Consider the following 25,140-nt stretch of genomic DNA (forward strand, 5'->3'; position numbering starts at 1 on the left):
CAGTCAGGTGTAATATCCTGTAACATTTTCTAGGCCCAAGTGTGGTTCTTGCCCTCAGTCAATGCTCACTAAACAGAGCAGATGCAGTTTTGCCTGGCAGAGCAGCCCACAAAAGCACAGTGCCCAGGATGACAGCATTCTTAGGTGCTCCGTGAAAATTTGTTGAATGCAATACTCTTCTGAAAAAAGTTCCAAAAAGACAACCAGAAAAAAGAAAGAAAAAAAATATTTTTGAAAAATACAAGAACATATCCAAGAACATATCCAAGAACATATTAAAAAATATATGTAATATGAATATACATAATATGTATATATATACATAATATATATAATATGAATGATTATATTAAAATCCTCAGGGCCGTATACAATGAATAAGAAATGAAAAGGCCCATCTCAAGCCTTATTGTCATGAAATTTCAAGTAACAAGAAATAATAAAACTATCTGAAAGCTCCTAGAAAGAAAAAGTAGGCCATGTTCAAAGGACCAGAAATCTAAATGATATCCAGATTTCTCAACAGCAGCTCTGAATACCAGAGGACAGTGGAGCAGTAACTTCAGATTTTTGAATGATTTTTTTTTTTTTTTTTGAGAAGGAGTCTCGCTCTGTTGCCCAGGCTGGAGTGCAGTGGCACGATCTCAGCTCACTGCAACCTCTGCCTCCTGGGTTCAAGCAATTCTTCTGCCTCAGCCTCCCGAGTAGCTGGGACTACAGGCATGGGCCACCACACCCAGCTAATTTTTTTAAAATTATTTTTAGTAGAGACGGTGTTTGACCATATTGGCCAGGCTGGTCTTGAACTCTCGACCTTGTGATTCGCCTGCCTCGGCCTCCCAAAGTACTGGGATTACAGGCAGGCAGGAGCCACCGTGTCCAGCTTTTTTTTTTGTTTTTTTATTTTTTTTTTGAGACAGAGTTTTGCCTTGTCCCCCAGTCTTGAGTGCAATGGAGCGATCTGGGCTCACTGCAACCTCCGCCTCCCAGGTTCAAGCGATTCTCTCGCCTCAGCCTCCCCAGTAGCTGGGCCTACAAGCATATGCCACTACACCCGGCTAATTTTTTTGTGTATTTTTAGTAGAGATGGGGTTTCACCATGTTGGCCAGGCTGGTCTCGAACTCCTGGCCTCAGGTCATCCACCCACCTTGCCCTCCCAAAGTGCTGGGATTACAGGCATGAGCCACCACACCCGGCCATTTTGAATGAAAACTACTTTCAACCTGCACTTCTAATCTCAGGTAAACTCTGTGTCAAGTAAAAGAACAAAAACAAAAACCAAGTATATGATTAAGACATTTCCAGACATTCAAGTGCTTCAAAAATGTATCTCCCATGCAACTTTTCTTAGAAAACTAGTGGGGTGTGTGCGCTACCAAAATGATGGAATACACCCAGAATGAGAAAGACACGAACCCAATCGAGAGGAGAGGAAAGTAAGCCCAAAGACGAAGGAGCAGCAGGATCAGAGAGCAGCCTGCCCACACTTGTTCAGAGATAAAAGGCTCCAGGAGTTGCTGGGGGCTGGGGATCCCAGAGGGAATTAACTGCAAAAGGCACAGTAGGACTTTTCAGGGGAACTGCCATATCTTGATTTTGGTGAGGTTTCACTGTATACAATGACCACATGTACAGTGTTCAAAACTCTGTAAAATGAGTTGAGTTTTTTGTTGTTGTTTTTTTGTTTTGAGATAGAGTTTCGCTCTTGTTGCCCAGGCTGGAGTGCAATGACGCAATCTCGGCTCACCGCAAGATTGAACCTCCACCTCCGGGGTTCAAGCGATTCTCCTGCCTCAGCCTCCTGATTAGCTGGGATTACAGGCATGTACCACCACGCCCGGCTAATTTTGTATTTTTAGTAGAGACAGGGTTTCTCCATGTTGGTCAGGCTGGTCTTGAGCTGCCAACCTCAGGTGATCCACCTGCCTCAGCCTCCCAAAGTGCTAGGATTACAGGCGTGAGCCACCATGCTGGCCGAGTTGAGTTTTATTGTACGTAAACTTTTTTTTTTTTTTTTTTTTTTTGAGACGGAGTCTCACTCTTTCCCAGGCTGGAGTGCAATGGCCGGATCTCAGTTCACTGCAAGCTCCGCCTCCCGGGTTTACGCCATTCTCCTGCCTCAGCCTCCCGAGTAGCTGGGACTACAGGCGCCCGCCACCTCACCCGGCTAGTTTTTTGTATTTTTTAGTAGAGACAGGGTTTCACCGGGTTAGCCAGGATGGTCTCGATCTGCTGACCTCGTGATCTGCCCGTCTCGGCCTCCTAAAGTGCTGGGATTACAGGCTTGAGCCACCGCGCCCGGCCTATTGTACATAAACTGTTTTTCAATACAACTGATCTTTGTAATTTGCTGGAAGAATGCATGATCTAGGCAGGGAGTGGTGCATATGTCCTAAATCCTATAGTCAGAAAACAATAGACATATAAAACTAAAAGACGTGTAAGCACATTCTCTAATAATACAGAAGTAAGTACTAGAAATAACTCAAGGAGTTAAAAAGTGGAAACCTCTTGGAGGGTTGAGAATAGGACTTGGGAGCAGAGACAGCTGTTGTTCATAGTAAGCTTTGTGATACTAGCTGACCTTTGAGCTACGTATATGTTCTCACTTTGATAAATATCAATAGAATAGTTTTTTGGATTTTGTTTATTTATTTTTGAGACAGAATCTGGCTCTGTCGCGCAGACTGGAATGCAGTGGCACAATCACGGCTCACTGCAGCCTCGACCTCCTGGGCTAAAGCAATCCTCTTGCTTCAGCCTCCCGAGTAGCTGGGACTATAAGTGCACACCACCATGCCCAGCTAATTTTAAAAATATTTTTTAGAGTCTTGCTATGTTACCCAGGCTGGTCTCAAACTCCTAGGCTCAAACGATCCTCACACCTCGGCCTCCCAAGGTGCTGGAATTACAGGCATGAGCCATCATGCCTGGCCAAGATTAGTTTTTGAAAATGAGAAAAGGTTTGGAATAACAGGATGCCTAGTCTGGTGGAGGCAAAATGTTTGCAATACCCAGAAAGCCTTGAACCAACAGGAGCTAAAGTTTCCTTCAGACAGTTACTGTTTCCTTAGCTCTTTCATTTCATTTTGGGTAAGAATAAAGAAATGTATTACAGCAATGAAAATAACAAATTACAGCTACCCTCTTATGGATACAGTGTTGACCAGAAAAGGCAAGATCATAAAAAAATGTACACTAACTAGACGATGGCTAGACTGGTGTGTTCTTACAACAATTGAGCTCTATGCTATGACCTGTGCACTCTTCTATATGCACATTATACTTCAATTAATTCTTTAAAGTACACCCTACGATTCTATTTCTTAGGCTCCCCAAAAAGACCAAACCAAACTATAGTTTAGGAATACATACAAAGGTAGTAAAAATGTAAACAGCCAGTCTAGTGATCACCTTTGGGATACAGGGAGAGGGTTGTGATCAACAGTGGGTGGGACTGAAATCCACAATAAGGGGAACATCTGCAGTGCCAGTAGATCCTATTTCTTGGTCCAGATAGTGTTTACAAAAGTATTCGCTTTACAATTCTGCTAAACTGTATAAGGTTTTTGTCGATTGATTGATTGATTGAGACTCTGTCATCCAGGCTGGAATACAGTGGCACAATCATGGCTCACTGATTTGATAAGCATCGACCTCCTTGACTCAAGTGATCCTCCCACCTCCCAAGTAGCTGAGACTACAGGTATGCATGATGACACCCAGCTAATTTTTAATTTTTTGTAGAGACGGGGTCCTGCTATGTTGCCCAGGCTGGTCTTGAACTGCTGGGCTCAAGTGATCCACCCACCTTGGCCTCCCAAAGTGCTGGGTTACACGTGTGAGCCACCATGCCTGGCCAATATAGAAGTTTTATATATAGTCTTGCCACTTAAACAAAGGAATTTAGAAGATTTGAACAAATCTAAATGTTTATCAATAGGGACTATTTAATTATAATAGTCATGTAATGCATAATGCACTATTAAAAATGAAGCAGTTGTGATCCTATATGCTTATAAGAACCTAATGCTCAAATTGAGTCCTAAAACGACAAAAACCATGTTAGAAATGAATCTGATATGATACCACTTATGTCGTCTCTCTCTCATATATATATATAAACATATTTTATGTGTATGTATTTTATGTAATGTATTTCATACACATTACATATAATTATATATATGCAGAGAACATCTCTAATATCTGGAATAATAGACAAGAAACTTGTCAGTGTTACAGAGAGGAGACTAGAAATAGGAGACTTCTTTTTCACTTTTGAATTTTGTATCATGTGCATCTGTTACTATTCTAATAAAGGAGAAGGAATCATTTATTTTAAAAATACTTGTTTATTGCATGGTTCTCTCCAGATTTTGTGTCTAGGCTTACTTTTATTTATTATAAAGTACTTCAGCAAAGAAGAGAAACTGGCATTCAAACATGGCCGGCCAATCACTGCCAGGCTAATTGCCCAAGAGCTTCTCTAAGCAAATATTTCTCACCTATTACAAACCCCACATTCATATAGGTGCCAGAAATAATAAATGGGACAAAACAGAAGCCCCTGTGCAAGGGGAAGTCAGTGAGAGGCAAGGAGACCATGCACATCACTAGTATTTCTCTTCGTATGGCAATTTAACATTGCTGTTCTTTGTCTTTATGAATAATGGGGTTAGGTCAGGTTCCTTGTCATCACAAGTCTTAGAAATCATCTAGAAAACATGTATTTTACACACTAATCTCACAACTAGATAACATATTCAGTACTTCAGTGGTAGAATCTTCAGCTTTTCACACCTTACGCAGTTCTTCTACCATCTACTTCTGTTTCTTCATTCTCAGTTCCCAGGAAGGCATAGATCAGGTCCTGCATAGGTGGGCATGTCAAATGTCTGCTCCATTTCATTTGCAACAATGACAATGAAAATCCAGCATGCAATGTGGCTGAGGTGCTGGGAGCCCCAAACAATGAGGGGGAAAAAGCAGAGGGCATTTCACATCCCAGACGGGACAGGTTTCCATTCCTTACTGAGGGTGGAAGTACTAGAGTGGAGGAGAAGGAGCCAAAAAAATTACTCATATGAAAAAAAAAGCCTTGTCAGCCAGGCACAGTGGTTCATGCCTGTAATCCCAGCACTTTGGGATGCTGAGGTGGGCGGATCACTTGAGATCAGGAGTTCAAGAGCAGCCTGGCCAACATGGTGAAACCCTGTCTCTACTAAAAATAGAAAAATTAGCCGGGCGCAGTGGCAGGCGCCCATAACCCCAGTTACTCGGGAGGCTGAGGCAGGAGAATCACTCGAACCCGGGAGGCAGAGGTTGCAGTGAGCCGAGATTGCACCACTGCATTCCAGCCTGGGCAAAAGAGTGAGACTCTGTCTCAAAAAAAAAAAAAAAAAGAAAGAAAGAAAGAAAGAAAAAGAAAAGGAAAAAAAGCCTTGTCTACTGCTTATCGTGATTCTCATTTATCTATGGTTATGTTTTAAAAATTATTTCCTACAGAAATTCTTTCAGCCCTTCCCCATTTTTGAGGGGCGGAGGTGCACATAGTGAAAGATTCGGGTCATCTCAGAGGACACAGGTTCAGAAGCATCTCACTGTTGCAGTGATCCAAACCCAAGTATGTCATTTCTTCCTCAAAATCCCATTTGCTGCTCTTGCTTGGCAGTGAATATTGCTGATGAGGATGAGAGGCATAGGTGAAGAGAAAGGGGTCTTCCTGAGGTGAATGGTATGCAGGGGACTGGACGTAGCTGTTAAAATCCACATGTACTTTCTCTTCATAAAGATTCCCCCCTGGATTTGGCCATAATGGGGGACAGCCAGTTTTGGCTGCAGGTGGCTCCAGTGGAATCTGCTGGTAAAAGGGTTCTGAAGAGTTTTGGGAAGGAGAGAAGCTGCAAGGCCAGCTGGTCAGAGGAAAAGGATAATTGGAATAACAGTTGTCATTAAGATGATTTCTCCCCAAAGCAGCATTTTTACTCCACGTCTGCAGATCGCCGTGATCAGAGTAGACTCCGGAGGCAGAAGGAGGAAGCAGGTCTCCACTACTGTAGGTTCTGCTACTGGACAATTTACGCTTTTCATAGAGCTTCGTGGGGTCCACAGTGGAAGTCTGGTCAGTCAGATCTGTGATTCCTCCCAGACCATAACTCTTGGAGAAGGAAAAGCAATCATTTAGTGAGTTCTGCTGAGGAGTGTTAGCTATTAGATGTCCACTGTAACTACCAGGCAGTTGGACGCCTTCCTGGAAAGACCAAGTTAAAGGTAAACTCCCCTGACTTTGTGTTTCACCTGGAAGAGACTGGAAAGGAAAGTGAAATGCTCGTGTTAATAAGTTAAGCAAATCCAAACCACTACCATAGGCATCCATGAGTTACTCCGTACAAATAAGAGCTTCGTCAGATTTTCCTCATTCCTTACACATTAATACTTGACGCAGAAACACATGCAGCAGCTTGACCACAACCACGACACATTGAAAAAGGCAAAGGCTGCCTGTTTCCGTGTTAAAGCTTACTAACCAGTAAGAGCCACATTTCCCTACATTCTGTGGAGACATGAGTGTGTTTAGGATGTCTCACACTCAAACACAAATCTGATATCCTAATTGCCTTTTTTTTTTTTTTTTTTTTGAGATGGAGTCTCGCTTTGTTGCCCAGCCAGGCTGGAGTGCAGTGGTGCGATCTCAGCTCACTGCAACCTCCACCTCCCGGGTTCAAGCGATTCTCATGTCTCAGCCTCCCAATAGCAGGGATTACAGGCGCCTGCTACCACGCCCAGCTAATTTTTGTATTTTCGGTAGAGATGGGGTTTCACCATGTTGGCCAGGCTGGTCTCGAACTCCTGACCTCAAGTGAGCCGCCCGCCTTGGCCTCCCAAAGTGCTGGGATTACAGGCATAAGCCACAGCGCCTGGCCTCTAATTGCCTTTTTGAGAGACTTATAAGGAACTATTCACAAAATATCAAAGTATAACTTCAAAGATTTATATTATACTCAGCACAACTCTCAGGGGTCTCTCGCTCTCATCATTTCCTCCCTTGACTTTTCTGTTTCTTAGTGCTCGTTGGAGTGTGAGAGACCATGGTTGCTGTTGTTTTTTAATTTTTCCTTTCCTCAAGAGATTTTTCTGTGAATTCATGGGAATTTTGTTGAACCATAAATCAGATCTCTAGAACATGAGTGGTACATTCATTTATTTTTCTAAATGGAAGAAGTATATTATTCTTTAGTTAATTATTTAAAAAAAGGATCTGGTTGAGAATTAAGTTATGCTCTTGTTTAGGTAAAAGTACTTGCTGTTAAGGGGATATTTTTAGGGGGTAGAGAAAAAGGGCTGTGACCAGGTAGATTGGATGAGAGACTGAAATGCCACTTGACTTGTCCCATGGCTGGGAGAAAGGATGAGGAAATAGCCATTTGGGTTTGGGGGGCTCGCATTTCCCTACAACGGACCCACATTACAATTTTTGTTTAAATAAAGTACATTTAGAGCCTCTAGGGATGGACCAGCTCCATCTCTGTTCTCCCAAAAAGACATGTGCAACTTTGAACAGTAGAAAAAGTATGGGAACTACTATCAATATTAAACAGACAAATGCAAGAAAACCTATGCACTGCTGCCCATAAAGCAGTGGACTTCACATCACAGTTTGTCTGTGGGAAAGAGCTTCCACTCCACTATTGCCACCCTAGGACAGCCATCATTTTTGGAAACTGCTTGCTTATTTCATCTTGATAGAATACGCTAAGAAAACAATCTGTTTGGGGATGTATGGAAATTCAGAAGGGCAGGGAGGGGGCGGGCGGTGAAATGCATGAGGTTACTATTTTGTGGAGATCGTTTCAATTGTTTTTGGTTCTTGTCAAATATAAGTTAAGTGCTAATTCAAGTTTCTCTTTGTAATTGTAGTAGGGAAGATGATTCTCCAACTACATGGACTTTATGGTTTAGAGCATGCTACAAAGATGGTAGAAAGTAAGAGTAAAGCCTCAGATTTAATTTCTTTGGCACATGTTTGTTTGCAGATGAGCCTGATAATCCATGATTTCTGGCTTTTCCTGTGTCAGCAAGGGACCCAGGAAATTGCTCCCAGCACAGGCGTGGCAAGGTACTGCATGTGTTGAACATACATAATGAAGGATTACCCTGGTCTCTGTGCCCCCCTTCAGGCTCAAGGAGACGGAGGAAGGTGCTGTATGCACTTTCTTCATGGCTCTTCTTGCCTCCGCTTCCAACTTGGTTTCTGGTTTTGGATGATCATGCTCTCCCTTTGACTGAAATGAGACAAGGAAGTAGAAAAGAAATGATATAACACTAACTAGACTGTGCTTCACTCTGTGTCCTGCCCCCAGAGTGGTGTTGCAGTCTCCTATGGTAACAAGACTGGATGAACCTCTGAAGACGCTCCCAAGCCCACCACGCTCCTGCCTGCCTGCCTCTCACCCACCCAGCAAAGCCATAATCACAGTGCTAAGTAACACTTATTAAATGCTTCCTGTGGTATGTGCCGGACACTAATAAACACCCTGTGCGCCTTATATCTCATTTCGTCTTCAGCACAACCCTTGAGGTACATACTATTATTATCACCCCCAGTTTACAGAACAGGAAACTGAGGCACAGAGTGATTATGCCAGCTGGGTAACCTCCTCTAGAACTGAGGGAGATAGGATTCCCCTACCTGGAGCTGGCCAAAGCTGAGAGTCAATAGTTAAACATTCAGGAATTTTCTAGGCTGATTGTTAAAAATGACTGCAGGCTTGAAATCAGCCACCGTGGGAATATTTCCATTGCCCAAGCTGGCAAATGCTACAAATCAGGACATTTTCTTTTTGGAGAGCTGGTTTACCAGCATCCCACTAATTCAAACCCAGGCAGTCTGAGTCAGGGTCCATTCTTCACCCCTGTTGGTGCCACTGCCCCATTAGTACTCTTACACATTCTACAGAAAACTGGGACTTGGAAGAGGAAAGTCACCTGCTCGGGTTTACAGAGCAAGTAAAAAGTCAGAGCTGGTGTTCGAACTCAGATTTGCTGAAGGCTACCAGTGGCATGTGGCATGCTTAGAAGCACTGTGCTAACCTCAATGTGACTAGATTAGCTGCCACTTCTCCTGAGGAGTGGAAGCAGCCAGCTCCCCTTCTAGAGCTCCCCAGCACTTCAAACATCTATTAGAAGTGCAGGGGACAGACAAACTTGCTTTCTCAGAGTGTGAGCCCTCGGGGATGGTGCAGGATCTCATTCACCAGTGTATCTCTAGCCTCTGGTGAAACTCCTCAGTAACGAAACTCTCACGTAACTAACTCAAAAATCCAACCTGGAAAAATATAAAGCGTCCGTCGTGCCTCCAGAAGTTGGTGACCGGGAAGCCCCCGTGACCTCGGCAAGGGATGAGCTTCAGAGGCCCGTCACAGTTGGGACAGCGTTTCCCTACAAAAGAGCAGAGGAAAATGACTACACCTGGCTGAACCATGTCGGCTGACTCCTGGGCAGCCTTGAAGATTTTAGCCCTGACTGCAGGATGGTAGAGGATAAATCTGGGCACAGTCTCATGAGCTCCCATCCACTAGATACTACCCCTGACCCTCGGAAGCCTGGCCACCAAAATGGCCCAGATGGGTCTCACACATACATAGGGGAAGTGGTTGCCTACCAAGTAGGATATTTCACAGGTCAGGGAGGAGCTCTTCTGAGCAGAAAATCCCTCCCTACTTATTTAGTGATATTTGAAATTTTGACCAGGCACAGTGGCTCACACTCGTAACCCCAGCACTTTGGGAGGCCAAGGCAGGCGGATCCACTTGAGGCCAGAAGCTCGAGACTAGCCAGGCCAATATGGTGAAATCCCGTCTCTATTAAAAATACAAAAATTAGCCGGCCGTGGTGGTGCACAACTGTAGTCCCAGTTACTCGGGAGGTTGAGGCAAGAGAATCACTTGAATCTGGGAGGTGGAGGTGGCAGTGAGCTGAGATCGCGCCACTGCACTCCAGCCTGGGTGACAGAGCGAGACTCTGTCTCAAAAAATAAAAAAGAGAAGTTCTTTCAACTCACAATTAGAACTAAGGGTCAAGGGGCCAAGCTACATGGGAGAGTGAATGCAGCTACTACATTTTCACAGAGGTGTAAATGACTGATGCCAGGTCCTGATCTAAGAGCAAGTTTGGAAGACAAACTACTGGGAAAAATATAAGGTAACTTGAGGTTTGAAGTGGGCGAGGTACAGGGCACGCTGAATGTATCTATTTCATAATCCAGTGAACGTGTCTAAGAAAATGAACAAATATCTCAGCACGTGATTATGATGTGAACCTAAATGAATGGAATTGAGTCTAACCTTTCACAGCTGCCGTTCCACATTAATGCACACATTGAGATCACTTAGGGACCCACAAGAGGTCCAGTGGCAAGTCCAATAAACTACTTTCTTCTAAATTTTACATGGGTCATTGACGAATTAACATTAACCCCTTCAGTGATACATTTTTCATTTTATTTTTGGATGGAGTCTGTCACCCAGGCTGGAGTGCAAGTGGTGCAACCTTGGCTCACTGCAACCTCTGCCTTCTGGGTTCGAGCGATTCTCCTGCCTCGGCCTCCCGAGTAGCTGGGATTACAGGTGCACACCACCACACCCGGCAAATTTGTATGTGTGTGTGTTTAGTAGAGATGGGGTTCCGCCTTGTTGGCCAGGCTGGTCTCGGACTCCTGACGTCAGGTGATCTGCCTACCTCGGCCTCCCAAAGTGCTAGGATTGCAGGCGTGAACCACCGTGCCCGGCCATTTTTCCTTTTTTTTTTTGGAGACAGGATCTCACTCTGTTGCTCGGCCTGGAGTGCAATGGCTCCATTATGGTTCACTGCAGCCTTGACTTTCCAGGCTCAAGCAATCCTTATGCTTCAGCCTCCAGAGTAGCTGTGACCACAGGCATGTGCAACCACACCCAACTAATTTTTAAATTTTTTTGTATGGGTTGGGGTCTCCTTATGTTGCCCCGGCTGGTCTGGAACACCTGGGCTCAATTTATCCTCTCATCTTGGCCTCCCAAAGTGCTGAGATTACAGGTGTGAGCCACCACGCCTGCCATCTACCCTTTAACAGGAGACTTCAGTCCACTGCCTTAACCAAAGGGGGCATTTTTGATGGTGGGTGCTCTGGGTATGGCAGATACGGGAGGTCCTTGCTGGAGCACAAGGGGTCTGGTTGGTTCCCCTCCATATGCTCCATATCAGAACAGCCTTGGCTGCCACTACACTCCAGGGTGAGCGTTGTGCCCTTGGGCGGTGCTGGGACATAGTGACCCATCCGGTAGGGGCATCTGAGGGATGCCAGCTTTTCTGCTGCTGCCACCAAGCTCTACTCACGCTGCTGCTTCTGCCGGGCCTTGTCACAGATGGCAGGTCTCAGGTAGATCTTGCGTCCCTCCTCTGCGAGGCAGTCGCGGCCGCACACCACCACACCCAGGCAGGACTTCTTAAGGATGCGGGAGTTGTGGTTGTTGGTGTTGCGCATGGCCCAGCTGCTCAGGTGCCGCTGTGCATTCTTGTCCTCCGAGCTGTAGATGTGTTTGGCATAGGAATCTGGCCACTCCTGGAACCAGTCAGTCTTTTTCACGTTCTGATAGAAACACAAAAGATACGACTATAGTTTAAGCTAGAAAACACAGCTGTCACCCACTGTGGAGGGAGTAGATGGGAAGGATGTTTTGGCACTCAGGAGCTGGGCAAGAGACCTTTGGCAAAAGCCTCCCTACATTTAATTCTGACAGTGGGATCAGAGAGCCCAGCACAACATGGCAACTGAGTGCTATGTCTGTCAGGCATTCAGCCGCTGGATCAAAATAAATGGTAGCCCCTGTGAGTTCCATCTGATTGACACTTCCCTAGCCCTCAGTGACACAAGTAATGACCATTTCTCAGTACGAATTTTTGAAGGTTAAGTAATGCTATGCTCTGACACAATAACAGTGGAAAACAGGGCCCTGTGTGGTGGGGTGTGCCTGTAGTCCTAGCAACTCAGGAGGCTGAGGTGGGAGGATGACTTGAGGCCAGGGGTTCAAGACCAGCGTGGGCAATGTAGCAAGACCCCTTCTCTAAAAACTCAAAATAAACTGTGGAAAACATTGTGGTGGGATAGTGAGATAATGTCTCATACCACGCTGTGGTTACCTTGCTGGGAGTCACACAGGTTTATGCAATATCACCAGAGATAAGCAGTGGGAGGGATGAAAAGCCCTGGTTCAGAGAGATCAAAGAGCCACTTTTCCCCCAGAGATTTTCTTCCTTTATCTTTAACCCTACACTCATGTGCCTCAAACATGATGGGGAGTAAGAAAGAGCTTGTTTTGACTGAAAGCATCTCTGTTATTGCCTGGGATTGGCGCTATGCCCTGTGTATGAACATTTGACTAAACTCTCCTTTAAAACATCAGAGACAAGGAGAGTTGTCATTCAATGGACAAAGTTTCCATTTGCAAGATGAAAAGGTTCTAGAGCTCCTTTGCACAACAGTGTACATATAATTACCACGACTGTACTATGCACTTAAACATGGTTAAGATGGTAAGTTTTAACTTGTGTTTTTGACCAAAATAAAATAATAATTTAAGAAAGGCCAGGGACACAGGACACTCAGTCCTTATAGCACACATTATTTTGCTCTCTGTGCCTCTGTTTCTTCATCTGTAATATAGGGATGAGACCTGCCTGCCTGAAGAGTTGTTCTGAAGATTAAATACGATTTTATATATATTAAATACTTAGCACAGCACCTAGCATGCTGTAAGCTCTAAATAATTGTTAGTCACTGATGCTGTGGCTCATATTCCTAGGCCCTACATTGGTGCACAGATGCTGCATTTGACAGACCCTCCCTTGTTCTTAGAATGAGAATCAGTAAGCAGTGTCAGCAGTCAAACTTAGGCTGTGGCCATGCCCTATGGCTTTCAGAGACTTAGCATGGTGTAAGAACATTTTTCATCTAGAAGGTTCTAGAAGGTCAAAATAGAAGATTCTAGAAGGTCCAGAAGAAGAGACTAGGTTGCTTCTTCTTTGCTTTCCCAACCAGAAAGCATAGCCCACAATATAAAAAAAGACAAATTTTAGAAGAAAAAAGTAAAAGTGTCAGGATTGATGGGCATTTATTGAGTTAGAATTCAAATTTAGAACGTGCCAAAGAACTTTGTAACTTGAGACTCTGGGCAAGTAACTTTGTCTTTAAAGCCTGTTTTGCTCTTCTCTAAAACTGGAACATTGATTAAACCTGCCTCACAAAAGTGCTGTGAAGAGCAGATGTGTTGTAAACTATAGATTCCATATAACGAAACTTGTTGAATGGAATGTCACAGGGCCTGAGGTGGTCTGAGGAAATATAAATGAGAGGTTTTAGGTACATGCAGGGTAGTACTATTTGGTGGTTAAGAGCTGCAGTGAGCAAACTAGGACCCATAGGCCAAATCCTGCCCATTGCCTGTTTTTGTAAATAAAGTTTTATAGAAACTGATCTATGTTCATTCATTTAAGTGTTGCCTATGGATGTTTTTACACCACTGCAGCAGAGACTCTATGGCCCACAAAGACTGCAATATTTACTATCTGACCCTTCACAAAGACTCTGAGATTCCTGGCTGCAAGCTTGGACTCTGGAGGTACACTGTCTTTCTGGGTATGAGTCTTAAGCAAGTTATTTTCTCCTCAGTGCCTCTGTTTCCAGCTCTGTAAAATGGGGTAACATGAGTCCCCAGAGGGAGGTTTTGAGGACTTACTGAATTAACATACACGATGCACTTAAAACAGTGCCTCACATGCAGCAGGTTCCTCCTCAATATTAACTGTTATTCTATCAGATCTGGAACTGCCCTCAGCCAGTCAATGCAGTTTTAAGAGTCACTGGCTTTCGGGAGAGAGAAGACCCAGTAGAGGTCACTTCATGCTTTAAACCTTGCCAAGCCGAATGCAAGATAAGAGTCCAAGTCCCAGCTGGGCAAGGTGGCTCATGCTTGTAATCCTAGCACTTTGGGAGGCTGAGATGGATGGATCACCTGAGGTCAGGAGTTCAAGACCAGCCTGCCCAACATGGTGAAACCCCGTCTCTACTAAAAATACAAAAAATTATCCAGGTGTGGTGGTGGGCGCCGGTAATCCCTGCTTCTTGGAAGTCCAAGGCAGGAGAATCACTTGAATCTGGGAGGTGGAGGTTGCAGCGAGCCAAGATCGTGCCATTGCACTCCAGCCTGGGCAACAAGAGTGAAACTCTGTCTCAATAAAAAAAAAAAATAATAAAAGAGTCCAAGTCCCTATAAAATAAAAGCTTAATTGGTACACCTCTTGTTCCACAAACTTCCTTCTCACGGCATGACAGTGGCTGGCCCTTTGTGTGCTGTGCTGTAACTACTGCGGTTTGGGAGGGGGAAGGGTATAAATACTAGGAGGGTTACATCTGGAGAAGTTCCCTGTGGTCCTTTAGGTAGTTGCAGCAGAGATTCCCAGATGGCCAGGCCAGAATGCTGGTTGGACCATTTGCTTTTCCAGACTGTCCCTTCTCCTCCCCAGTTCCCTAGTAATTTTGGGCTTGCTGAGACTCAATGCCCGGGGTGAGAGAAGCTCCCCAGGCAGCATGCCTCCTGCTCTCTCCACCCACCTTATCTTCCCTTCCTTCCTTCCTTTTTCTGACCCAAAGCTGCAAACAATGCTCTCTTGTTTTCTGTCACAGAAATGCCATAGAAAGCATAATAGAGTATCTTACCTTTTGAAATAATAATGTAGGTTAAAACATTAAAATGTGTACTTTTGGCCAGGAATAGTGGCTCACACCTGTAATCCCAGCACTTTGGGAGGCCAAGGCTGGAGAATCTCTTGAGCCCAGGAGTTCAAGACCAGCCTGGGCAACACAGTGAGACAGTCTCCCCTAAAAATAGATTTTTTTCCTCTAATATTGAACTGTAAAAAACTACTGGTGCACTCGAACTATTCCAACATAAAGCACAGTTGTCAGGATAGCAGAGATGAGGGCAAGGTAGACTTAGAGGAAAGCTGAGATTTTCATGCTTTAAAGGTAAGTGGCCTCTTTAGGTTGGTCAGAGCCATAGACCTCATGAACCAGAAGGAGTGGAATGTATTTGTGAGAACATCTCAGATGTTCTGATTAAAGCAAAGACTCCTTGCTTGTAGAGGAAGAATTGGTCTCTACCATCCTTTAAGCTTTTTTCTGATAGTCCCTCCACTGGTATGTTAGTTTTCCTGTTCTATTAATAATGCAGTAATAGCCAGGTGCAGTGACTCACCCCTGTAATCCCAGCACTTTGGGGGGCCAAGGTGGGTGGATCACTTGAAGCCAGAAGTTTGAGACCAGACTGGCCAACGTGGTGAAACCCCATCTCTATGAAAAATACAAAAATTAGCCAGGCATGGTGGCGCATGCCTGTAATCCCAGCTACTCAGGAGGTTGAGGCAAAAGAATTGCTTGAACCTGGGAGGCAGAGATTGCAGTGAGCCAAGATCATGGCACTGCACTCCAGCCTGGGTGACAGAGTTCTTTGTCTAAAAAAAAAAAAAAAAAAAAAAAAAAAAGCAGTAATAATTTAGACAATGTATGGACTGAGAACATTACTAGGAGTAAATGTACTCACATCAAGCTAGTCTCTGGGCCATTTATTCATGCCTGGTCTTTGACCTGGACGTTTAGTGGGGTCTTTGATGTCTTTTTACACTGAAATTAAGAGAAAACCCAGCTCTCAATAATGCAAAGGAACTCAAGTGTCAGATGGATGATTGTGATTTCTGAAACCTGTTTAAACCAAGGCCTCAGAGAGGTAAAATTTAATAAGAAACAATAATCATTTCTTCATGTTCAGCAAATCCCCACAAAATACTTTCCTCTTTTTAGATCCTTTGTTTGTTTTAATTTCTAACTTTTCATGAGTAACTCTTTGTTTTTCCTCTTAGTTAAGAAGTTTATAATTGAAAGGGAATATCTCTAAGGTTTCCAACAGGTAGACTTAACTAATTTATATTTTCTAATCTCCTGGGTAACATCATTGGGGGGTTAACTGATATTTCGATGACTTCTGGGTACAATTTTTTACTAACGGATTTAATCCTCTAACTCAATCAAAATCTTTGTAGCTCTATGCACTCCTAGAATACCCTTCATCCTCACCTCATTCTAATTTGTTCAACTACTTGAAGTTTTAAGAGGGTACCTGAAGAAATTAAGTATTGTTATATAAAACTAATAAAGTAAAATACAAATTCTGAAATAAAGTATCAAAAATATCTACATTATCATACGATCATATTATGAAATTGATTTTCATTTGGAATATAGTCTGCACTTGTATAAAGCAATTACCTTCCAGATTTTCATTAATTATATAGCTTATTCATTACTTATAAATAAATGTTTCCAAGTAGAACAGGAATAGCAAACAAACATACTTTAAAGCAAATTATATAGAGGTACAAAAATCAGATATTATGGAAAACAGAAAAAAAATCTTCAACCAACGTTTTGATTTACACACAACTTTTCAAGAACTTATCTCTTCTGGGCCAACTGGAAATAAAACTTGAAGTGTTACCAAGCAAAGAAATTCAATTCAACAAAATGCTTCTGTGTTTGTTCAAGAATTACTCCTTAGGGCAGGCATTGTGGGGAATGTCTACCCAGTAGGCTAAGGCAGAAGGTTGCTTGAGCTCAGGAGTTCAAGACCAGCCTAGGCAAGATAGTAAGACCCCCATCTCAAAAAAAAAAAAATTACTGATTACTCTTTAGACTAATCCTGGTATTTCTTAGTCAAGAGATCAAGACTCAGGACAGGCCAGGTGCAGTGGCTCAGGCCTGTAATCCCAGCACTTTGGGAGGCTGAGGTGGGCGGATCACAAGGTCAGGAGATCAAGAGCATCCTGGCTAACACGGTGAAACCCCGTCTCTACTAAAAATACAAAAAATTAGCCAGGCATGGTGGCGGGCACCTGTAGTCCCAGCTACTCAGGAGGCTGAGGCAGGAGAATCGCTTGAACCCGGGAGGCAGAGGTTGCAGTGAGCTGGGATCACACCACTGCACTCCAGCCTGGGCGACAGAGCGAGACTCCGTCTGAAAAAAAAAAAAAAAGACTCAGGACAAAGTTCCTTATTTACTCTGAAAACACTAAACTAGGCCAAGTTACCCCAGCTTTCAAACTCTGTCTGTATTCTCTTTTCGCTTCCCTTTTCCACTCCACCCAGCTAAGCAAGGGACCTGCTGCAGGGTACCAGCAGATGCAGTAATGCTGCTATCTGCATCACACCAGAAGCACAAAGTGGCAGAAGAATTCTGGTCCAAATTGCAGAGGCCCCAGTGATCATGGGAGCCCATATAGGTAGAGCTGTCTCAGGGAAGTTCAAATGACCCTTGAGGTCAAGGACAGAGACAAAGGAAATTTGTCTATCAAAAATACAAAAATTAGCCAGGCATGGTGGCACATGCCTGTAATCCCAGCTACTCAGGAGGTTGAGGCAAAAGAATTGCTTGAACCTGGGAGGCAGAGATTGCAGTGATCCAAGATCATGCCACTGCACTGCATGCCACAAAGGAAGTTTGTCTCTGCAAAAGAGAAGCCCAAAATTGTAAACAAACATGAATATCTGAGCTCTCTCTGTGAATCCATGTGTCCACATGTAATCAGAACAAGCCAGTTGTAGTACTCAGATTTAGCTGGCTAAAATCATAGTCCAGGAATGAACTAATCAGAACTGTGGCCCCTTTGCAGTTGACTTTACTATTCTATACTAGAGAATGTTCTCTCTACAAAAAAAAAAAAAAAAAAAAAAAGTACTTAAACCTTGTAATTTTGTGAGTTAATGGTTTGGGGTGGCTTTGGCCATGGGTTTAATCTGCAAACTGCTCAGTGTGTAGGAACAAAATGATCCAGGGTGTTTGTTGGCTGTAGTGCTATTGGCACAACCTGAACTGAGAGAAACTGGCTGGTATTTGAAACAGAGTGGGTGCTCTCCTCTCACTAGTGAAATGGGTACTATTTAAGAGAAAAAGGAACTGAATTTCTTCCCAATTTTCAACCAGAAGAAAATAATTTGTAGAGATTCAAAGTTCTCTAAAGTATTACAATCAGTACTAATAAGAGTGTGACACTCTCCAGGACCATGTAATCCACATTTTAAATCAAGACTAAATCAACACCAGACATTTGCTGCTTGGATCAAGCAAACCTTAAAGCAATTAGATTTGAACTTTCTAGGTGCAAATGTAATTTAAGGGGAATAGGAAAGGAAAGCAAATTGGCTTGAAATAAAGACAGTTTTATCAATAATGGTTTAAGCTGGCTGGGCACAGTGGCTCATGCCTGTAATCCCAGCACTTCAGGAGGCTGAGGCAGGCAGATCACTCGAGGCCAGGAGCTCGAGACCAGTCTGACCAACATGGTAAAACCCCATCTCTACTAAAAAAACACACATACATAAAAATTAGTCAGGCCTGGTGGTGTGCGCCTGTAGCCCCAGCTACATGGTAGGCTGAGGCACGAGAATTGCTTGAACCTGGGAGACAGATAGGTTGCAGTGAGCCAAGATCACACCACTCCACACTCCAGCCCAGGCAAAAGAGTGACTCTTGTCTCCAAGAAAAAAAAAAAAAAAAAAGATTTAAGTCAAGTGCCTGCATTTCTGGGCTGGTTTCCCACAGGTTATATTGAAGAGAAATGGAATCAAAATGGAGGAATGGCCAGAAAAAAGTGAAATGAGGATTTGTAAAGACACACACAACATAAAGGAGGCAACACACAGGGAACAAATACAAGAGAGGAAAGATTTACTAAGGACAAGTGAAGCTGGAAGAATTGAGGACTTTCTAAGCCCTAGGATCTGATCTTGACATTTTCCAGCCCAAGATTAACGGCTTTCTACTACCTGTAAAACAACAGAGTCCTCTTAGGATGGCCTGCTTCCAAACCACCAGTAGTCCCCAAAATCTTCATGCTGAACACTTGTGCACAACTCTCTAAAATGTGAACATTTGAGTCTTCAGACCCTGGTTCCCTACAAGGACCTTGAAAGTCAACGCCCCTGCCAGGATGGTTATATGGAAATGGCTTGTGTAGTATCAAGCAGAGAGTAATGCAACTCATTACATTATGTTTCCTTCCTGTTGTCCAGGCCAGCATGTTTCCTAAATTCAGACTGTTGCAGAATTCAGACTGTTGTTGTAGTTAATGACATAAGTAATAGATGATTGATTTAATTTTTTTTTTCTCTAACCTTACACAAACTCTTCTGGCCTTGTTCCCCATGCCAGGGTCATGTTGAATTACACACTCCTTCTTTCAAACTCCTCTAGCATTTTTCTACAAGGCATTGATTCTCTTTAAGCAGTAATCTTGTTCCACTAGCCCAGAAGATCATGAGCATTTCCAAGGAAGTTAACGTAGCTTAATGGCCTCAGTATCCCTGAGCCTACTGCAGTGTCTCCCGCATTTCAGTTTCTCAAAAACGTCTGATATCTTAGTGAGGATATTACTGCTCACTGTTGTCAAAATTAACCCATAAACCTTGATGTATCTGAACTATTTAAAGACACATGGAGTTTCTCAGATCAGAAGATGCAACTGGTAATCATTTTGAAACTTGAAGGGCCAGGCGCGGTGGCTCACGCCTGTAATCCCAGCACTTTGGGAGGCCGAGGCGGGTGGATCAGGAGGTCAGGAGACTGAGACCATCCTGGCTAACATGGTGAAACCCTGTCTCTACTAAAAATACAAAAAATTAGCCTGGCGTGGTGTCAGGCGCCTGTAGTCCCAGCTACTTGTGAGGCTGAGGCAGGAGAATGGCCTGAACCCGGGAGATGGAGCTTGCAGGGAGCCTAGACAGCGCCACTGCATTCTAGCCTGGGCAACAGAATGAGACTCCGTCTGAAACAAAGAAAGGAAGAAAGAGAAGGAAGGAAGGAAGGAAGGAAGGAAGGAAGGAAGGAAGGAAGGCAAGAAGGCAAGGCAAGGAGAAGGAAAGGGAAGAAAGAAAGAAGAGGAAAAAGAAAAAAGGAAGAAGAGCATGCTGTATTCCACAAGAGAACAATATCATCTGGATTCCAGCACATTCCAGTTAGACATGAATCTGAGTTAAAACTATCACTACAGCAAATAAGGTTGTATGAGGACTTGCGCATAAAAAAGAGTCAATTTATGGCCAAATAAATTATCATAGGTTTTATCATACCATCTAGCCAGAGCGAGGGCAACCTGAGTCAAGCCAACTTTTAAAGACAATGGAAGTAGAAATTTCTTTGCATCAGTCTCTAAGTGTGGGAGTCTGGTAAGTAAAGACCCACTCCAATCATAGGTCTTGCCGTCTCTTCTTAAAATCCCTCAGTCAGCTGTCCAGCTGAAGCTCTGGGGGAGAGGAATTTACCCAGCGAACCCTCACCAATTGCCTTCCAGGTCTCCGCATGTTAATAGTCAAGACTTCATAGCCCAATGTTGAAGGCAGATTTTTATAGCAAGTACGTACCTGTGGCAGCTTCACATCATTAATATCCCAGCTTAATATCTCTTTGTCTTCAGAATCAAAGTCATCAGGTTCCATGATAAGGTCAGGCCAGCCAAGGTTTTCACCTATTCGACTCCTCTCAGAAGTGCTTGAAAATTTTGTTCTCAAAGGTTCTTGATATAGCTGGATCGGCCCACTCAAGCACCTTAGACCAGGAGATTGTTTTCTAGGGCTAAAAAAACAAATTATATTAGTATTGGCCATTAAAGAGATTTTAAAAAATCATTGCTCCTCTGCCAGAAAAACCTGTTTCACTGACATTTTTGCAAGTACCAACATACTAATAAAAAACAAAACGTAGGAGCCATTAGTGATTTTACTTAAAACTTGGCCATCGGGAATTACAAGCATGTGATCATTGCTTTCACCCTTGGGTTTGGGCTTGCTTTCTCATTGCAAGATCCAGGTTGTGAAGGCCTTAGCAGAGACAGTTGTCATCTGTAAACAATGGCTAGGACCTTTTCCTGCTAGGGCAGGAGGATACTAGCTTGGAGTTGTTTCCACAGAAATGCCTTCATAAATTAGCTAATGTAAATTAATAAATAATTAGTAAATAATAGTAATTATTACTAGTAAATTTTTTACTAGTAAAATTAGTAAAATTATTTTACTAAATTAGTAAATAATTAGTAAATAATAAAATAAATAAAAATATATATACTTTTTTTTTTTGAGATGGAATCTCACTTATTCACCCAGGCTGGAGTACAATGGTATGATCTCGGCTCACTGCAACCTCCGCCTCATGGGTTCAAGCAACTCTCCTGCCTCATCCTCCCCAGTAGCTGGGATTACAGGCATGTGTCACCACACACAGCTGATTTTTGTATTTTTAGTAGAGACGGGGTTTCACCCTCTTGGCCAGCCTGATCTCGAACTCCTGACCTCAAGTGATCCACCCACCTCAGCCTCCCAAAGTGTTGGGATTACAGGCGTGAGCCCCTGCACATGGCCAGAAAAAAATATATTTGAAAATCCAAATCACCATAAAGATTAGTTTTGGTCTCTGCAATAAATCCTGTGTGCACTATATATCTTCAAATATTATCAACTAATATGCTTATATCTGATTCATCTGAAACAGGGTTACTTAACCTTGGCACTATTGACATTTTGGACCAGATAATTCTTTGTTGTTGGGAGCTTTTTGCATGTTGTAAACTGTTTGGCAGCATCCCTGTTCTCCACACATTAGGTGCTAGCAACTTGTAATCCCAACACTTTGGGAGGCCAAGACAGATGCATCACTTAAGTCTAGGAGTTCAAGACCAGCCTGGGAAACATGGAGAAACCCTGTTTGTATAAGAAGTACAAAACACTAGCTGGGCATGGTGTTGTGTGCCTGTAGTCCCAGTTACTTTGGGAGGCTGAGGTGGGAGGATTACCTGAGCCCAGGAGGTTGAGGCTGCAGTGAGTCAAGATTGTGTCACTGCAAGCTAGCCTGGGTGACAGAGTGAGACCTTGTCTCAAAAAATAAGTAAATAAATGAACGAATAAGTAAAAGTTTGTTCAAATGGCATTTCTTCCCTCACGAGAAATACTGCTCTAATTTCTAACTATAATTGGTTAAAGGAGATTTACAAAGAAAAAAAAAGAAAAAAGAAAGAAAATTTGAAATGTTCTACCCTGAGGAAAAAAATGAATAATTTTGCAGATGAAAGGTACTTGTTAGTAGGCTATGAAATGAAACATGTTCACATGTGTAACATTTCATTTATTGGTACTCTTATAAAAACAAGAGACATAATGATGTTATGTGGAGCTATTTAATAGTGAACTCAAACTGCAAGGTAGATTAATAGCCTAAGCTTTGGCAAGATCCATGAACTCTGTTCTTTAGTTTTTATTGTTTTCGTTTTTGTTTTTTTTTTTGAAATGGAGTCTCATTCTTATCACCCAGGCTGGAGTACAGTGACACGATCTCAGCTCACTGCAGCCTCCACCTCTGGGGTTCCAGCGATTCTCTTACCTCAGCCTCCCAAGCAGCTGGGATTACAGGCGCGCACCATCACACCCAGCTAATTTTTGTATTTTTAGTAGAGACAGGTTTCACCATGTCGACCAGGCTGATCTTGAACTCCTTTCCTCAGGTGATCCACCCGTCTCTGTCTCCCAAAGTGCTGGGATTACAGGCATGAGCCACCGTGCCTGGCCTTTTCTTTAGTTATTTAGTGTTATATGATCCTAGTACTTGTCAATCACTGAACTCTACCAAGGGAAAGTGTATGTATATAGAAGACTGTTGACCTGAACATAAGAATGAAGTCCTTTTTTTTTTCTTTTACGTGTGTGCTCTAGATGTCCAGAGAAATTTCTCTAGTAACAAACTATAGAAATGATCCTTGAAAGTATAGGCTTTATAAATGAAATTCTTGACCATTAAATGACAAGTTAATCAGAGTCTCTTCCTTTCTGTTCCACATACCCGTACTGAGCTACAACCTAGTGGTTGCAGAGCATGAAGTTTCTGTTCCCCAACTGAATGTTGATTTTCAAGACTAAATCCTCATGGATTTTAAGTAAAATTTTATGTTTAGGAAACAAACATTTTGTTACTGAAGAAATGCTGCCGCAAACTGATTCTAATTCAAAGGACTTAAATAACAGGTATAGAAGCAGATATCAAGCAGCAGTTCCATGTACTTACCCCGAACAGTAACGATATCGTCTCTGATGCCGCAAATTTTGTTATAACTAATTGGAATAGATCTACTTTTTAAAAACCTTGGGAAATAAGATTCATATTTTCAAAAATCAAAAACATTGCTATAAAGCCTAGGCAATATAGACATAATTCTTTTGTTTTTAAATTAAGGGAAGAATAATACAGAAAATTTCATTACAGAACAACTATGTTATTTTTTAGATTTTTTCCCGATATTAACATTTGCTAAGCGAATAAGCATTAATTTAATATTTCCCTAAAGTTAAGAACAAAACATAGGAAAGAAGAAAAAACCATTTTACAGCCCTTAAGTAAACTCTATTTTCCTCTTCTAGGACTGAAAAACTACACTTGTCAAGACTACTTTTTTAAAAGCAACTTGCGCAAACTATATTCAATTTTCATCATTTCTATAGAAAAATAAACTGGAATAAATGAAACCCTGTAGGAATGGAGTGGTCGTTGCCGCATCCCTTACATTTGCCTCTCCATGGGATTTCTGGCTTCCTTACCTTCTAACTTCTTACGGAGAAGCAGACAGAACTGTGTCGTGAAAATCTTACTGCTGGTTCGTGAAAATCTTACTGCTGGTTCAAGTCCCAGCAGGCTCTGGTCATTTTCTGAGCAGACGCTGTTCCCTACTCCAGGTCAGGGTACACTATGCTAATGAGTTCTGGCAATGGTCCAATCAAAATCTAGATGCTCTAGGCTCTGGATAGGTAAGAGCAGCCTGGGAGTCACTTAACCAGCCTGATTCTTCTCAGAATGCCAGCAATGTGATGAATATTCTATGATGTATCTCTGAACTTCCCCCTCCCTTTATGTTATGAGGACATTCGAACTAAAATGAACATTGAAAAGAACCTCATGAGGAAGTACAGAGTTTTTCTTCTTGTGATGTTACAGGTTGGGCCCCAGGCAGACGATTCACAGTAGGTCCTAATTCTCCCACTGTTTACGCGGCAGGTCATAGTTCTCTCTCGTGTGTGCAAGAGAGAGAAGACAGACAGACAGAGAGAGAGAGATATTATGGTGAGGAAATTTACTGGAATAGACAGTGGACAGCCAACATCCTCTCTACCAGAAATACTGAAATGCTATCTTAACCCTAGCAATAATGTCCCACTACTTCTGAGTGTTCTAATCCCCTAAAAATACACAATTCTTGGTCGGGCGTGGTGACTCACGCCTGTAATCCTAGCACTTTGGGAGACTGATGTCGGCGGATCATGAGATTAGGAGATCAATACTAGCCTGGCCAAGATGGTGAAACCCCGTCTCTACTAGAAATACAAAAATTAGCCGGGTGTGGTAGCACACGCCTGTAATCCCAGCTACCTGGGGGACTGAGGCAGGGAACTGCTTGTACCCAGGAAGCGGAGGTTGTAGTGAGCTGAGATCGCGTCACTGCACTCCAGCCTGGATGACAGAGTAAGGCTCCATCTCAAAAACAAACAAACAAACAAACAAACAAAAAAACCCCAATTCTTTCTTCTAGAGACACCCTCAGTGCTATTCTTCCTTTCAGTGACATCCGCAGTACAGCCTAAATCAGTTCAGTTCATCTGTTTTGTTCTAGGTAGTCTGCTAGGCCTTGGCAACACAAGAGAGAATGAAAGCCATTAAGAAGTTCATTCTAGTAGAAAAGATGAACAAAGCTACTAAATAAGGCCATTTAAAATTGATGCATAGAATAGAAGTAATATAAATGAGAAGGCTATTAAGCTGGAGGGAGGAGAACCAGAGAAAACCACCAAAATGATGCTCGATGAGCCTTTTGAAGGACAAATAGATATTTATCAAGGCACGAAGGACTGGAAGAGGGTGTTTAGGGGAGTGACAATATCTTGGACAACATGACGAGGGATCAGTACCTGTCAGGAAGGTCCAGACTCTCAAGGATGAGGATTAGGAGGCAGAGATGAGAAGACC

General features: G+C 42.9%; 1 protein-coding gene and 1 pseudogene across 1 annotated transcript; both read right to left on the reverse strand.

Moving 5' to 3' along the window:
• Window positions 1–4,336: 4,336 nt before the first annotated feature.
• GCM1 (glial cells missing homolog 1) lies at window positions 4,337–23,818 on the reverse strand. Its single transcript, XM_025383548.1, has 6 exons — window positions 23,721–23,818; window positions 20,505–20,715; window positions 11,375–11,627; window positions 9,330–9,442; window positions 8,158–8,286; window positions 4,337–6,311 (listed from the first exon to the last, which is right to left on the reverse strand). The coding sequence occupies exons 2-6, from the start codon at window positions 20,577–20,579 to the stop codon at window positions 5,571–5,573; spliced, it is 1,311 nt and encodes a 436-aa protein (XP_025239333.1). The 5' UTR covers window positions 20,580–20,715; window positions 23,721–23,818; the 3' UTR covers window positions 4,337–5,570.
• LOC112624051 lies at window positions 22,798–22,901 on the reverse strand (annotated as a pseudogene).
• Window positions 23,819–25,140: the final 1,322 nt, after the last annotated feature.

Source organism: Theropithecus gelada, chromosome 4 (genome assembly GCF_003255815.1).
Source record: "Theropithecus gelada isolate Dixy chromosome 4, Tgel_1.0, whole genome shotgun sequence".
NCBI classification, from domain to species: domain Eukaryota; kingdom Metazoa; phylum Chordata; class Mammalia; order Primates; family Cercopithecidae; genus Theropithecus; species Theropithecus gelada.